At 36.7% G+C, this 17339-nt stretch overlaps 1 protein-coding gene across 34 annotated transcripts in view; it reads right to left on the bottom strand.

Moving 5' to 3' along the window:
- The window catches only part of DST (dystonin), a 307103-nt gene that overhangs the window by 126370 nt on the left and 163394 nt on the right, over nucleotides 1-17339 (bottom strand). For 18 of the 34 annotated variants that reach the window (XM_071806952.1, XM_071806962.1, XM_071806967.1 and 15 more), the window contains 15 exons: nucleotides 17189-17293; nucleotides 15308-15403; nucleotides 13877-14002; nucleotides 13335-13487; nucleotides 12929-13083; nucleotides 12660-12786; nucleotides 11330-11513; nucleotides 10223-10380; nucleotides 9714-9892; nucleotides 9359-9497; nucleotides 8350-8543; nucleotides 6411-6573; nucleotides 5656-5739; nucleotides 5450-5557; nucleotides 4592-4690 (listed from right to left, as the gene is read on the bottom strand). In XM_071806952.1, coding sequence (XP_071663053.1) covers nucleotides 4592-4690; nucleotides 5450-5557; nucleotides 5656-5739; nucleotides 6411-6573; nucleotides 8350-8543; nucleotides 9359-9497; nucleotides 9714-9892; nucleotides 10223-10380; nucleotides 11330-11513; nucleotides 12660-12786; nucleotides 12929-13083; nucleotides 13335-13487; nucleotides 13877-14002; nucleotides 15308-15403; nucleotides 17189-17293 — 2070 coding nt within the window. Of the gene's footprint in view, nucleotides 1-52; nucleotides 1355-1432; nucleotides 3026-4591; nucleotides 4691-5449; nucleotides 5558-5655; nucleotides 5740-6410; nucleotides 6574-8349; nucleotides 8544-9358; nucleotides 9498-9713; nucleotides 9893-10222; nucleotides 10381-11329; nucleotides 11514-12659; nucleotides 12787-12928; nucleotides 13084-13334; nucleotides 13488-13876; nucleotides 14003-15307; nucleotides 15404-17188; nucleotides 17294-17339 lie in introns of those variants that run through there. The other 16 variants (XM_071806938.1, XM_071806947.1, XM_071806950.1 and 13 more) reach the window with 2 other exon arrangements.

The following is a 17339-nucleotide window of genomic DNA, read 5'->3' as shown; positions in this document are numbered from 1 at the left end:
CAGCATACAAAATGTATTAGGCTCTTTGAAAAGCAGAATGGAAAATACTTACTCATATATAAACGGTATGTCCAGAAAGTAGGATGAGCAGTTCCCACCACCATCACCTTGTCTTGATACAGTAAGCTTCAGGCAGTTACTGTTAGCCAAACAGGAAACCCTTCAGAAAGATTTCCACCAAGCGAAGAAGTCCTGAAGCCTCTCACTTCAGTCAGATGCCTCTTAGCAGTAAGCAGTTTCAAACAACAGCTTGCATGTGCTTTTTCTCCAAACAAATAGGTAGAGCAAACAGTGAGCCAAACAGTAGGCGGAAGAATTCCCAAGGAAAAAGTGTCCTGCCATTTCTGGATCAGTTCAGCGGGAAACAGAAGACGGATTTTACGCTTGCAAGCACAAATAACACAAGCAAAGTTTGGAAATCCCCTCCAAGAAAAGAAACAGTATCTAGATTTAGAGCCAAGATGCATCATTTCCAGAAGAAAACAGTATCTTAACCCCAGTACATCTATGCTGCGTACTGTGCTCCGCAGTCCCAGTGCTCCCACTGGTTCAGCTGGGACACTGGTAAGAGCGCAGCTCTTGTGCAGTGTGGACACAATTTAGAAGTATAAACATGGCAATAAGGAAAATCCCTGTGAAAATCAGTTAGCTAGAAGTCACCCTATGCTGGCATATCAAGGGAAACTCTTATAAGCAAGACGTGTACTCACCAGTAAAAATATGGCTGAAACCAGACACACCTTGTCTTCATTAGCATTATTATGCTGTTAGTTACCAAATGTGAGCTAACATGAGGTAAGAACACACCTATATTCCTATGATCATACAAACATGGCATGAAAGGTAATTACAGCAACATTTTCAAATAAACAAAATGTTGATTTAGTTCAAATTTACAAGATCTACTTGATTTTTCAGATGATACATGAAACTTATTTACTAAAAGGTTAATGCAAAGGCAGCTTCTTCAGTTCCTCTCCATATTTCCCCTATGTCACAACTTTGAGCAGGCCCCAACGGAGAAACATTTAAATTGGTTTCTTATCAGATCTCCTTTTATGTTCCCATGGACACAAAATCTAATGTTCATGCTTGAAAAAGAAGAACTAAAGATACAGACACAGTCACAAACTGTATCTTGTTAGCTTTCATTATTTCTAATCAACATGGCTGAGCATCAGCTGTGTGGAGAAAGGCATGATAATTAGATAGTAATACAAAATAAGCAAAAATAAATAAGAACTTTTAAAATGTAAGCATCTCAAAATGTGAAGTAATTAATATAATTAGCATATTCATTGTTTGCATTATAGTCAATCAACTTTAAATCATTTGACCTTGGTAGATTTGAAGATTCAAATGTTGATTTAAATTGATTTAGAATCATTCTTAAATCAACTGTTTCGGTTGCACTGCATAAAAACTGTGGTACCTTAAAATGAGTTGTTCTCCTTTTCTCTTCATTATCATTGTCTCTTTTTTTCGGCTTTTCTTTTTTTTCAAGTGAGGCTTTTTTCTCTGTTTTTTCGCAGAACGTTTTCTGGAGTTCAGTGTTTTTTTGAGGTACCTTTGTGCTATGACCCTTACCTGTACTGTTCATTTCTGCAACTAGTAATAAATCTTTACCTTTCTGACGCTGTTTTAACTTGTCTTCTCCACTCTGCTTCTTCCCACTTATATGGTCCAAGCCACAAATTTTACCCTCTGATATTCTCTTCTCATTTACTTTCTCATCATGACTCAAAAGTTCTTTTGCTAACCCATGTTCTGATAATGGAAAACAATCCTCTCCTTCAAAATTAATTTGTGGGAGGGCTATATTTGCATGTAAATCACCAGCATTTCCTAACAATTCCACACCTAAACCTGGATCACTCTGTACAGGTGACACTTCAAAATCTAGTGGATAAGATTCAGAGACTTTTGCCGCATACTGATTCCCTGAAATACTTCCTGAAGTAACAGCCAACATTTCTCGCATTGTACTCCTGGCTTCATTTGGATTTAAATTTGTTTTTTCTTGTGTTTCATTTTCTGCTATGAAGTAACATTTATCCAGAGACGCTCTGTGCAGTTTGTTTGTGTCCCTTTCAACACTACCAGAAATGCCTGGATTGCTCACAGATTGCAAATTTAATGATGTTTTTTTGCTTTCATTGTGTGCTGCCAGCTCTCTGAAAGAGGATGCAATTTTCTCTGAAGGTGTTGCATCACTCACACCTGAAAGAGAGTCACCTTTTTCATCACATGCTTGAAACTCTGAAGAATTTAAAGTATTATGGTTATTACTTTCTGCAAAGCAATGCTCTCTATGCTGACATTCAAAGTGAGTTCTTGGTGAAAAATGTTGCTCCTTGTAAGGGTTAATATCCACAGCATGCTTTCCAGATTTTGGAGTAACTACATCTTTTTTTGTTGTTGGCTCAAAATTGGTTTCTAATTGCATCTCACATTCTTCCTTTGTTGGAACATCACTCCTTGCCTTTCTTGAACAATTTTTTCCTGTGCTTTTGTGTATCATTTCCATGTCAGGTAACTTCTTTGACACTCCTCCTGTTTGCTGCCTCTCTCCATTAACAATTTGCTCATTTAGCATTTTACCAGGACCATTACTCTTACTCAGACAGACTTCTGCTGAAATAAGATAATCTTTTCTACCATTTTCTTCTTCTTTAGTTTGATTATCAAAACCAATTAAACTCTCTTGCTCTGTATGTAGCTTATTTACTCTGTTGCCACTAGTGCTACTTTCTTGACCACTGACATTTAAAAATGGCTTTACTGTTCTATCACTTTTGTTTTTATCACATCTGGCTACATCTAGTTTTCTTCTGTCAATTTCCAATTTATTTTCTGTGTGTTTAGGCTTACTGGAAGAGTTATCTTTCTGCAAATATTCCACATCCACCATGCTTTCATTAGGCGTGTTTTCCTCTCTGAATTCAACAGCTTCATTACATCCCAAACGTTGAAAGACTTCAGCTGACTTCACAGATTGCTGGAGTTCACTCTCCTCTGGTAAGCTCTGGGCATGACAGCATATGAATTAAACTGAGATATCATGGAAAGGATCTCATTCTTTCCTAATTCTGTGCATTCTTAACGCCAATACTAAGAGTTAGGAAAAAAGGCTGGTATGGAAGACAATCTTGGAACAATCACAGGCTTCAGAGGTCTGATCCCAGAAGAAAAAAAAAAAAATTAAAGAATTTCTCTTTTGAAAAGGATTATTAATTTTCTGATTTGCTACCCTGATTACAAAGAAAAAAATCCATCGAATCACTTTGAGACTGGAAACCTACTTAGGTTATCTTCAAAGAAGCCATCAAATATTTAGTAAGCTGCCAGAAGGTAGAGAAGGATGGAAGATGAGGGCATTTGATTTCCAAAAAAGCAGTCCTGGAGATCCAGAGCAGACAAACTCAAGAGAGTTTAAGAGACTCCATTTGCTCTTGAAGAACATGAAGCCTCTTGGCATTCACAGGTTTCTTGATCCTTGTTTCAATTTGTGTTCTTGGTTTCATTTTTTTATCCTGGATACCATTAGCATTATTAGTCATACTAAATCCTCAGTTATAATGGCTGTTTATCACCAAACATGAGCCATTTCCATCCATATGCTCCACTCCGTGATGCACAAAGATCCATGTTGATAGTGTTACAGTTTGTCCAGAGGCAAGAAAAGCCAATGAAGACAAAGCCAGCACCAGAATTACATAACATTCATGTAAGAACTCTGATTCTTTTTTTCTTTAATAATGTTAACATTTATACCCTTATGAGAGCATTCTCCAATTTATGCAATTTAAATAGAACTACATTTAATAAGGGCACAATTAATTACAGGACTACAGTTAACACGGGCATTATTTGAGAAATATGCACTGCACCATAGTCCTTAATGAATAACTATACAATCTCTTTCAGAGAGAAACATTTCCAAAGAAAGCGAAGGGTTTAAAAGTATTTTTTTTTCTCAATCATCTGGAAGGCTGATTCTGCAGCAAGCATGTATTTTGAGTAATTTGTCCAGTTCCAGTAACGTACTTTTGTTAATAAGATTCAAAGCTAAGCATAAATAAAATGTTTGACCCCCAGGAATCAGTACAGTAGAAAGGTAGAAGGAAAAAAAATTCTAAACATGTCAAAGAAACTTAAGAAATTGAGATGGCATTGCATCTCTCTGTTTAAAGAACTCCCTTATAAGTTTTTAAGTGGACCAGAATGTACACAATGGAATACTAAGGCCTACACAGGGTATCAATGGTGCATGCACACTGTCTGCCCTCATCTTAATGTCTGCATTTATACAAAAGATCAAACCTAAAATATTGAAGTATTAAAATGTACTATATGTAACCAAATCTCAATCATAATTTAGTTAATCATATGATCCTTCTAGCTGGAAGAACTCATAAAATGTAAGGGTAGTATACGATTTTGCTCATCTGAATAATGGTGTAATTTAATGCTCCTGTATGAAGTGTGCTGTATAAGGAATTTCAGTCTTTCAAATCTGCTTCTAACTTTGTAAATACTTCCAACAGGTATATTGCTCTTTGTTTGCCTGGCAAGCCAAGGGAAGACCTACCTCTTCCTCTTCCAGTCTTCTCAAAGAGTCACCCGCAAACTTGATGTATTGAGTCATCAAGGTCACTAAGGCAGTATAACGAGTCCGTAAATCCATGAACTGAAGAGAAACAAAGGGGCAAGGGGAGGGGGAAGAAGAGAGAGGGAAACACTCCATCAGCCTTCGAAGAAATGACAAACATGACTCTAGAACCTATCCTGATTTTGATCCCAAAACCCTGATCGTGGAATCCAAAGTCCTAATTTTTATTTCAAAGTGGAATGCCACCAGCGGGGTGCACTTGCACAAATAAATCCTAAGGATCTATGAGGAGATTTATAAGGAGAATAAACAGAAGACGATGTTTTGAGTTCACAGTTACTTGATTCTTTCCCCCTGTAAGACCAGGTTATAAAAGGGACAAGCAGTGCTGGCTGCTGGTCCTCTCTGTAACAGTACAGCAGGAAACAGATTTCTCTTTCCCACCCAAATGAGGCTGGTTTGCCATAGAATCTCTCAAAGTCTCCACATCAAGTAAGCTCTACCATAGCAAAGATGAAAGCTCTCCCTATTTACTGTGATCAAGATCCAGCTCAGAGGTCATTCTAAACAGTTTTACTGAGGTACATTTCTCATTAGTTTTTCATAATTTGGGGAACTTCTGTTTATCCACAGCAATATACCATCTTGTTATCTAAATACTACATAATGACCAACAGGATATCTATCACATCATAAATCTATACAGGAAAAAATAATCTTGCTTGGTTTACCCTATTTAATCATTAATAAATCCTAATTCCCATTCTTGTGTTCACTCTGTTTTAAGTAAAGGCTCAAAAACACCCCATGTTTTCCTGTCGTAAGAAATCCGTTTACCTCTTGAATAATGAAGTCTGACGAGCTTTGCATTCTTCGGCGTTTCACTGGAGATTTTTGCTGGGAGTCAACCATAGCTCTGTAGGTCATAGTCTGCAATTCATAATCCTGTAAAAAAGAGAAAATACACAAAATAATTGGCATTCCATGTGATACTGACACTAAAAAAAAAAAATAGGGATTTTAAGCACAACATTATTTATTACCTTCACAGCAGCTGAGTATTGTTCTGAATACTTCTGGCATTCATCTATTTTGCTTTGTTTCATTTCAATCTCAGAAACCAGCATCTGTAAAATGAAAAAATTACATCTTCATCTTAAAAAGTTATTTTTATTACTATTATTATTAGCATTTCTATTTTATCTAACATCATGAAATTTACATAATACACTCGTTTCCATGTGTGTACAAGTAATTACATTCTCAAGCCCTGGCTTTGTCACGCCTACAGAAGCAGTGAAAAAACCCTGCCAGGTTTAATAGCTCATGAGTGAACTTAAAAACAAATTAGGAATATACACCTCATGCATATAATTGGTTACTCTGTTTCTTATTTAAGCTGTATTTCCTTCTTGCAGGAGAGAGTTTAGCTCTGCCTCAGTGAAAATATAGAAATATTTCAACTACCAAGTGCAGTACTGAGTAAAAAATTATGTGATAAGGAGAGTCCAGAATTGTAGGCACTCTCTAAGGTTTTGCTCTTCTTGCAGATTTGAAGATCTAAACAATCTCATCCATAGGAATGGCTATAAACCGTGAGTGATACATTAATGATATTAGCTGCAGTCTAAATCCCCAAAAACATAAAAGCTGGTGATTATTTGAAATTTTACAATAAGCGCTGAGGGACATAAGCACTTCCTACCAAAAAATAAAACTGGTATGACTGGGTTCAAAAGATCTTTTAATTCTTTTTCAGTCATTCAGTGCTTTCCTGCAATGAAATTCCCTTTCATACCTTATGTTGGTTCAGCTGTTTAGCCAAAGCTTTGCTATTTTCAGGATGGATTTCTTGAATCTTTCGCTGAGTATCTTCCACTTGTTGAATCCACGTATCCAAAGAATTATAAGTATCTTTGTAATACTTCAGAGATTTATTAATACCTTCTAAGTCACGCAACCTGGTTTTATTTTAGAAGACATGCCATAGGATAGAAGACGAATATAAAAGATAAAAGATACATTAAGCCAAATACAGCCTTAAAGGCTTCAGATGTCTATAGCTCTGATTACAAACATACTAAAATAACACCAAGCTGCAAAGACACATGAATACAACTAATACAACATGCCACACGATTATGGACAAACCTACTTATTTAGCAACTTTTTATAGTCTGACTTGGAATGAATAGTTTGAATCACACTAATTTTGCTCTCAAGATGCAAAAAGGAGTCTGAAAAAGAGCAAGCAAAGGCAACAATATTGCTCAGGTTTCATACTTAAGCATGTTTTAAAGCTAGTAACCATAAAAAAAGAGAAAGGATGATGATAACTGGAGCCAATATTTGTACATACTTTTCATATAATGATCATCAGTGTCAAGCTGTTCAGAAGCAGCAGAGCAAACATTTGCAGAAAGCAGCTTGTTTACAGCTACATGCTCAATTACCACAATCTGTCCTATTTACCCTAGAAGCAACTATGCATTAACAGTAGTTTTTCAGGATATTCTGTTCAGCATATTGCCCTGTGAGGAGAGGATGTGGTTCATATTTGCCCTCCAAAGAAATAAGGAGACTTCAGTACCTCATACCACTACTGTTCATCATTTAAATTCTGTCATGCTACCAGATGATGAAAAATCCAATGTAGATTTAAAGCTAGCCATCCTGCAGTCAGCTTTAAATGAGTCAGCTTTTGCCCACCTACCTTTCAACTTCTAGCAATTTTAAACAGAGACAACTAAATTTGGTAATTGTAAGCGAACAACTTCAGTATTACAGCTGTACAGATATTCACCCCTTAAAAACTGAGGACAAAAATACGAAAGGTTGTTGTGTGAAATTTTACATGAAAAGCACTGCCTTTGATGCGCTTGTTCAGGTTATCTATAATGACAAACTGAAGTAGATTTTAAAATAAATAAATTCAGGCTGTATAGTACAGACTTCCTTAACTTGCACATACTTTTTCCTTCAGTCTCTATAGTTTTGTTTCCTATCCATACAAGAAACAGAACTGTACAGATGGAAGTAAAAAATACTTCTAGGAATGTCATTTATGGATATCTCCATCAGAATTACAGGTAGGTGTGTTCTGCTGTACCTGCACATTGGTGTAGGCATGCGCATTTGAGTAACACTCTCCAATAACACAGTGACAGTAAATACTGAAGGGCTGAATTCAGAGCACCATTTCCATTGGGTATTGAGACTGCACGAAAACAGTTGCACACCAAAAGGAAATACTGGTACTTCACCAAAAGTTATTGTGACAAAATTATCACAGAAGTCAATGGAAGTTGAGGACTTTCAGACTTATCACTGGAGTCATTAAAAGCAAGTTAACATAAATCCAATCATAACTGATGAATCACCTCATCAGTTTAGCCTGTCAGAGATGGTATTTCCACAGGACAGTAAGCCATTTCTGCAGGCCTTTTTGAGAAAGAAAGAAGACAAATTATCCCTACTGCATCTCAGTAAATTTTAAGTAAATAAAATTTCTATATCTTGTTAATTTTCTGGTGCTCAACAGTCACGGATGTTTCCTGTGGAAAAGATAAATATGTCACCAGCACAGAAGAGGTAAGAATCCTTAATCTTAGCACTTCTCACAAATAGTTCGGAAAACTATTCTGCCCTATTTTAACATTTATTTCTGATTGTTTTTTCTCAGAAACAACAAAACCTGCATAAAACATGAAGAGATTACAATAAAAAGTTATACAAACCTATTTTCAATTTGAGAGTGAATGTTTTGCCACCTCTCGGCTAACTGATCAACTTTTTCTTTATGCCAGTCAAAGTCAAGATCACGTTCCTTGTGCATTTTAAACATCTGATCACTGATCATCTTTGCCTTCTGCAGTTCATCCTCTAAGGCGTGGAACACTTGTCTTTTCTCGTCTACTTCAGATCTCCATTGCTAGCATGTGATAAATGATAAATCGTAAATAACTCCTAAATTATTACACTATTTTATAAATCAGTATTTTACATGAGTAAAATGTATAAATGAATAAATGAAAAAAATATATTTAAATGAGTATTTTACTTCTGGTTGCTCAAACACTGAAATGGCACCAGAACACAGCTATGAACTGCAGAATAATTCTGAAAAACAGCATCCCCCCAACATATATCGAAATAGAGCGAGCAATTTAACACACTCATCTTATGAACTAAAGCTTTCAAAAAAATCCTTAGGTGGATGCCAATTATTCTCTCTAGCAAAAAAGCATTACTAATCATTTGCAATATTAATATGAGGTGCACGGAGTACATAAAAAAATACTCAACTTCAATCTTATCCTTTCTCAAAGATTTCTGCCAAACCTCCTAGGAAACCCTGATCAGTCAGTGTACCACAGCATTAGCAAGAACGTTATTGTGGCCACATTTATATAACGATATATTTATGTTACCTTAAGCACATGTTACCTTCTGAAGAGACCAAAAAACAGTTTTACTGCAGCACTGACAAGTGCCACTCTTGGCAGTTTCAGATGCTGCCATGCATTTCCTCAAAGCAGGAACACACTTGCAAGTGATCTAATCCCTAATGCTCCAAAGTCGCCTCTTTTTTTCTGACATGTCGATCCTAATACAGAATTTCCTCCAAATATACAAGCCAACCTTTGATACACTATACAGTACAGCATAAACAAAACAGGTGTTATAAGTGATAATTTTCCTATTTTTTTTTTATTTACCCATGAACAGGTGCCAGCCAACTCTTACCTTTAATGTCCCCATTAGATTTTCAATATTGTTTTTGTCAGCTGTTACTGCCTCTTCTTCACACAACTTAGTTTCGTAGAGTTTTACTAATGATTCTGCTCCTTGGGTGCTCTTCAGCACCATATTTACAGTTTTTAATCTGAAAAACAGTAATCTCCTGTTAAGTGAACCACCAATAACAACACTCAACAAGCTTCTGCTTTTCAGCCTTTTCATGTCACTGCGTAACCCTTTATACAGTGGTAAAATTACGTTAACTGCCTCTTCTTTGATGAGTATTATTCATACTAACTCATTTATTTTGAAGATAAAATTGTAAACTAAAATGTATGATGGGAGATGGCCTGTTACATACTTATCTATGTAAATGGAAGACATGGAATAAACTTGGTTCATGTTCTGAATAACAACATTCAGTTCAGAACGCAGAGTAGGGACTGAAGGTGAACCAGCAGCTTGACTGAAAAACTCTTCACATTTATTTGTGATGATTTCCAGGTCATCTTTCAGTCGATCCAGTTCTTTCTTCAATTTCTGTAAAATGAAAGGTGATTGACAGAGCTTTTATCCTACATCAACCTCATGTATATTGTACACATCATTGTCAGCACAGGTCTGCTCTCCTTTGCTTGCTTCATGTGGACATCATGAAAATTTTTTTAAAATAAACGTATGTATAAGGGGGAAACTAACAGAGTCACCTTTTATTGGCATCTCTTTTCTCACAAGCACAAGCTTAAACTTCGACTCTTGTTCTTTCAAAGTGCATCGCAAACTTTCCTGGCTACACTGAATACAGCTGGACATAGTTGTTTTAAAATAAAACTCTTCTCCTAGGTAAACCAGCCTTTTGCAAAGGCTCACCTCTTGCTCTGAAATCCTGAACACACTTTCACGTAGATCATCTCTTTCCATTGGGGTTCGGATCTGCCGTACCAACCGCTCCTCGCAACTCTCCAGCTGAAGTCTGATATTTCTGACTTCAGAGATATACAGATTGTAAATAGATTCTTCCTGCTCCTCTGTGGAAAGAAATGAGTCACACATTAGCAAACAAAGCCACCACGTCATTTCCACCATGCATTTTTAAGAACACTTTTTAAAAGTCACCATTCTACAGGTCTTTTTACGATTAGCTGAAATCCCATCAATTTCCTTTGGAATTTTGGCTATAAGACACATTCTAAGAACCTTTATATAATATATTTTTGCTATTATTAGATCACCTCCTCACACATGAAAAATTAGTATACATCTTTGATCATCCATCCCAGGCACAGCCATCACCCCTCACATGGACACTGCTAAACTCAGTGACTGATATTTTTTTTTTTAATCCTCTCTTTCCAACAAACAGGGCAATGTATTTTCCCTTAAGTGCAGTGAATTATGCTATGCAGTAATCAGCTTTGCACTACTATATTTCTTCAAGTCATTAGCTACTTGACAGTAAATCAAAGCAGGTATTTCAAACTTTCTGTTCTTACTGTATACAGAAGTTGAGACTGCAGTAACTACAGGCATTTGGTGGAGCTAGGAAAATATCTAGGACACTTCTTGCTTTAACACCGGGAAAAAGTTCTAATTCTGTTATGAACTCAACATAATAATCAAGTTACATTTTCAACATTCAAAAACAAGGAAGGCACGATTAACCAGCGAGTTGTAGCACACAGAATAAATTCTTTGGCGTCAAATTCTTTGTAGCACTCCACATATTAAGTAACACATTAATATTTCTACATAGCTCAATATATACAAAGTTAAAAAACCTTAGAGCTTCTATACAATGTAATTGTGCACATTGTTAAAATGATGACTTTCTGTTTGTTCAGAAGAGTTGGGCATTAACAATATCAATATGATAAAATGGGTCATTCTCTAGAACTTTTTTTCAAAGAGAGAAGTTTTATCAAGAACTTCAATATCTCTTATGAGAGCATCTTTCTGCTTTCCTTGGCCAAGTTATACCTCTTTCTGCAGATTTCAGAAGCTCTTGATAGTATTGCTTGCAAACATCAACTTCCCTCTCCAGCTGTGCTGTATCAGAGCTGGTGAAAATTTTGGACTCCTGGCTATCTTCCACAAAATCGTCAAAGCGGGACTGCAAATTGCTTAGAACCTGCTGATGTTCACCTGGCAACATTGTCTTTATCTGCAACAGATTATAAACCCAAGGCACAGTTAGCAACGATTCATCATTCACACAGTTCCCTGCAACACTTTTTATCAAAAAGCAATATTGACCAATCACTCAGTTGGTAAAAATCAAAGAACTGAGGTTCTGAAAGCTTGTTGCTCCTTGTGCTGAAGTCCACTTGACAGGTATCAGTACAACAACTCATAGTTCACGCTCTAAAATCCTTTTCCATCTTTAATGCCTGTATTGGGCTATGTTAAGACAATCCTACATCAGACACCATTTCTGCATCTAATACCATGTAGCAACAGACAGGAAGCCAGCAAGAGTCATACAAGTAGGGACACTTCAAGAATTATCTCAGATTCCTTCTCTTCAACAGCAACAGTGAGAAATTAGGAGTAAAAATGTCTTTTTGGGTACTACAAATATTATTGCAGCAGTCTGTAGAGAGATACATGCCAATGATGTATAATAAACTATTATACTGAATCACGTTATGCTATACATATAAGATTCTGTAATTCAGTGACATCACCCGCTATTTTAGCCAGGCACATTAGTCTTTTGATACATATCACTATTTCATTTCTGACAAATTGATCCTAATTAGCTATTTAACACTTCAAGTTACTGACATGTATAAGAATTAAATTATGCATTACAGAGAAATGAATGTTCAGCTGCGTTCAACTTGAAAGACTAAATGTTGCTTCATAGTTGCTCCATTTTCATCAAGAAGTTGTAGCCATAAGGAAATAACAGGGGTTTTCATGACAATTAACCTTAGCTTAATGAAGCAAATCTTCCACATAAGTAAAGAAAGGTAGATTCTTCAAGAGCAAAATTCAGATTTAGTCACTGTTCTACTGCTTCTGGGAGATCCTGTTCCTCTGCTGACAACAGCAGACCTGAGAGATGAGTGCAATACGGCTACAGGTAGTTTTCATAATACAACCTCTCTGCTCCTTCCCCAAACACACCTTTGTAAAGGCTCCTCAGGTAGAATGTTGCACAGTGGGAACCAGCACGGCCACTGCCAGCTGTTCCCTCAAGGAAGATAACGACTGCTGGAAAACGTTAATTTTACAATATTTCTGGGAAGTGTAGTCTATGGTATCCCAGCAAAAGGTTGAGGCCCTTGCTAGACATAGCACGTACCGAGGCAACATTGCCAGCTCGAACAGCTTCGATTTCATTTGTCAGGTAATGCCAGGACACCACACTCTTCATGTTTACATGAGACTCATGCCAAAGGGCCAGAACATTCTGAAATTGCTGTTCAATCCTGAAACATAAAAAGATTCCAACTTTAGATCAAAGTAATGCATGGAAAGGGGGGAAAAAAAAAAAAGCTAAGATATTATTTTAACCCAAGCTTCATATAAATGAATTTTAAAAGAAAATGAATGGTTTTGTTTTGTCCCTACCTGTTGGCTGTATCTATTGCTTCTTTGTTTGGTGGAGGAACTGTAAAGCACACAGATGGAACCATGGCCTCATTACCACTTGGGCTAATAACTTTCCATTTAGCACGATGGGAGTTGTTTGCTAAGACACACTCATCATCTTTGTAAATAGTTATCTAGTATTAACAGAAAAGCAGAATAAGCTAAAGAGATGAGCATTACCAAATACTTTTACAAAGCACTTCTGCAAATGGTGTCAACAAATAAACAACAGAACAAGAAAAACAATGTTCAGCACAAAGATTTGCTCTTGTAGAAGGGTGGAAGAAATTTAAGAGCCTAGTGTTCTCCAGGAACATCATAATTAATGACACGTTAGCTGAATTCTCACGTCTGTAATTGATTTGAGGGAATTCAAGCTTCTAACCTCAATTTGTCTATAGTCACAGATGGCTTTAATTGGGATGGATGTTTTGAGTATACAGTCAGGGTTCCTTGGCTTCAGCTGAATTATTGCCTTTGCTCTCCCCACAAGGCCAGCTACTGTGCTCTTATACTGCAAGAGTTGTTCTTTTTCTTCCTAAAACAGTTAAGAAAAGAACACATTATAAGAGATGGTCAGAATACAGTGCTGCTTCTTTGATCCTGTTACGCTTTTTTTCCCTCACTTATTTTACTATGTTTCTTAAGAGTAACAAATTTTACAAGAACCAAAGTATCTTTCTGAAGTCACTGGTTTCCCACAACATCTGCTATTGTAAAGATAAAGAAATAAAACTGTATTTTAAGTTCATGAAAAACATTAATTATACATGGACAGATGCCATTATTTAAGTTCTAAAAAAAAAATCTTTTTATATTCCTTCACTTCAAATGAATCATTTAAACACATGTATTTTAAATCCAATTATAATCTACACATTTATTGTTTAATTGTAACTCATGTTAACAGTATCCTTGAATTCTTACCATAGACTCCTGGACAAGGTCTTCCAGTCTACGAAGGCTGCTTGATCTATCACAACTGTATTTTCGGTATATGGTATCTTTCAAATTCTTTAAATATTCCATGGCTTCTTTGGCATCACTGAAAAACTAGGATGAGACAAATATCTGGGTTATTTTTAAACAACATAAAAGTATACAGACAGGTACGCTATGAAGTTTTCTTTAAGTGCTGTCTTCATAAAAATAATATTTTCTAGTAGCCTGAAGTGACCACTGTACCACAAAACACTATTTGTGATCTCACACCTAAATGTACTGTTCAAGAAGGCACACACTGTAACATCAGTTATTCTTGGTACTATCTACATGCAAAATTAATTCAGCAATTATTGAACTTCAGTTAATTATCGTTCCTGCAATGAAAAAATTGTCTGAAGTTATTCTTGCTTCCCTTGGAATTACAATTACTTTTATACATAAAGAACAGACAGACCTACAAACTGTAGCAAACTAGCTGCAAACTTCAGCAGGCACAATGAAGTAAACATTTTGTGCAAAACGGGAAGAGAGTGACCACACTTGATTGTTCTGCATGGGTATCTGCTCCTCCAAACTAAGGTTCTGGTTAAGCATGACTGGGAAGGGATATGCCCTATGATAACCCTTACCTCATTCTGCTCCTGAAACCTCACTTCTCAAATCCAGAATTCCCTTTTCTTCCCCCTTCCCCTTGGAAACCAAATCAATCAACTATATCTTTTCCAACGTCCACTTCCTAACTTCGGGCTCAGACCCTTCTCAGTCCAAATGCATCTCATCCAAACATCACCCCGCTTCCTCTTCAACCATCCAAGCCAAGAAAACACTAAGGACTAATCTTCATAATTTAAATATATATTTAAAAAGAAGTAGACTTTTTTTCCCAAACAAAAGACTCTTGAATCTTCATTCATCTTGCATGTAACTGAGTATCATCTGCTGAGTGTGTGGGTGATAATCAGAAGGGTGTTACGCTGAACATCTCCACTGTCAGGGTGTTCTCTGCTCTGTTTATTATTAATGCCATACATTACATTTGTATTTGGGTAGTCCTGGAAAAAGCACCCAGAATATGTTCTCTTTGGGCCAGCATTAACCACCCTCCACTCTACATCATCTGCAAAAGCTGCATTGACAGCAGTAGTGCCTGACAGGGAGAGAAAACGGCTTCGTTCGCAGAATCCCTACTTGTAGCTGCAGCACTCTGAAAAAAAGTCAGGCCAGATTTTTGTCTGCTGCGAACCGATATAATTGTAGCGAGGATAACACAGGTATAGAACACTATAGGAGCACGGTTCATCATCTCATGATTGCATATGACAAATGTCAATTCTACAACTACTGTGAGAGAGCAACTAGCACTTTCAGTGGAACTTTTTTTACTATGGTCCTAACAACATTTTGCAGCCTTACCTCAAAATATGCAGCATTTTCCCTCAAATGTTGTTCAACACAGTGACAGAGCTGAAGAATCCAGCTCCATTGTGTCTGCATTGCAGCTCTATAGGCCTTTAAAGGAAGAGATTTTACAAAAGGAAACAAAAATTATAACATGTATACCTTCACAGAATTTAGGAAACATAAGAGTAATGTAGCAAACACAAGCATCTAAACCTGACTTCCTCACCCAGGAAAAGCAAGCTGCAGCAAAGAAAATGCCAATTATATGTGAGAAAAATCCTGTTGCTACAGCACAGTGGTATCAGAAAACTTGCCCAGAGCAGCTGTGAAATCACCACATCCTTCGGCATGTTCAGAATTCAGCCAAAGGAGGTCCTGACACTGCTTTAGGCAGGGGCTAGACTGCATCTCCCAAGGTTACCCCAGTCTTATCCAGTGTATGATTTTGTGGCTTTACTTATTCATTCAAAACTCATGGATTTTTCCTTGGATACAAATCAGACTTTAAAGTAACACTGAATGCACAATAAAAATAATTAATCAGGACTTACTGCAATGTATAATTTTGTGTAACAGTTGCACAGGAATTTAAGGGACAGAACCCTACTCGAGTGATGCCTCCTGTACTGTCTGCAGGGTGCTGCCCCTGCAGAGGCACTGCAGGCGCATCCACCACCAGAGGGTACTCTTGACTTTGTGAAATCAGCCAAAAGTCTCAATTTTTCAATTCCCTGTGACTCTCCGGGAATTCAAGAATCTTTTCATTGGCTTCAGTGAACTTCAAACTGATGCACTAATGTGTAGATTCTGTAGAGAAGGCATAAGAGTTGTCTTTTTTTTTTTTTTTCCCTCTTTCTTAAATGTCCCAATACAGCATTATTGCAGACATCATAACCTGCATAGTCATCTCCACTGTGGTGGCCTGGTTTCATAACGTGTATCTTGAATATATTAATATTTAAAGTATATTACACTGGTAAGGACCCATTAGAACAGTATATACTTTGTAAAGAATAAAATTCCCCACATTACATAAAAAGTCATTTCTTATTCATAGTAAATGTCATGAGAAGGACGGAAGGCAAGAGTTTTCTTCATGTTTCCAGTTTACTCTCTGAGCTGAAGAATAATAAAAATCCATCCTCTCTGTTTTCTCATTCTTATATAATAAAACCATTTTTTATTGTTGCCATTTTTACCACTCACTGTTTGTAGTTACTCTTTCCTTGAACCTCTACAGGGAAAAGTGTTTTACGTTCTCCTTTGGAAACTTGTTACGACCCCACAACAGCTACAATAAATTTCCTGTAAACTGTTAACCTATAATATGGAGCGTGATTCAAGCCTGAAGTAAATCGTATCACCTGGTCAGATTTTTAACATCCAAACAAGTTTCATAATTCACTGACAAATAAGTTATGAAACCAACTCTAAATCGTAATAGGAACACGTACCAGTAAGTAACTAGAAAAGCCCCTACTGAAACTTCTTTCATTTCAACAGGAGAGAAACCACCCAAGGACTGACTGTTCCATGCCCTCCATTTGCCAATGCAATTTTTATCAATAACTCTAGAAGCTGCATGCACGACCAGAAATGTCTGCACAGATCAACTCCGGAAATTCTGATTTTAGACTTCAGAAGGATTTTACCTAAACAATCCAAGATGTAACCATAACTTTACAAAAGTGTTTTTACTTTTTGGAAACTGGAAAACAGATACAAAAGATATGCTGAAGATGAAAAGAAGATAAAAAAAAAAAAAGGCCCCATCATTCAGTCTTCTTGTTTAATTTCCTATGAGTTAGCACCTCCCCACTTCTTCCCCAAAATCTAAGGCCTATTATATCACAAAACTATTTTCTTCTTCGTCTGATGTGCCTACTGACTTACCTCAATGGTTAGCCTGGCTGGGTGATTTTCGAGAAGGAGTTGCTCAGCTATTTCTTGTACTGACTTAATAACTTCTTCTTTTTGATCAAGTTCTCTCATTAATTCCTTTTTCCAGATGACAAACAAAAACACAAACACAAAACGTTTTAGA

The sequence above is a fragment of the Patagioenas fasciata genome, chromosome 3 (genome assembly GCF_037038585.1).
Source record: "Patagioenas fasciata isolate bPatFas1 chromosome 3, bPatFas1.hap1, whole genome shotgun sequence".
Taxonomy (NCBI): Eukaryota; Metazoa; Chordata; class Aves; order Columbiformes; family Columbidae; genus Patagioenas; species Patagioenas fasciata.
Note: the sequence above shows the minus strand (reverse complement) of the source record. Positions and strands in the feature narration are given on the sequence as shown.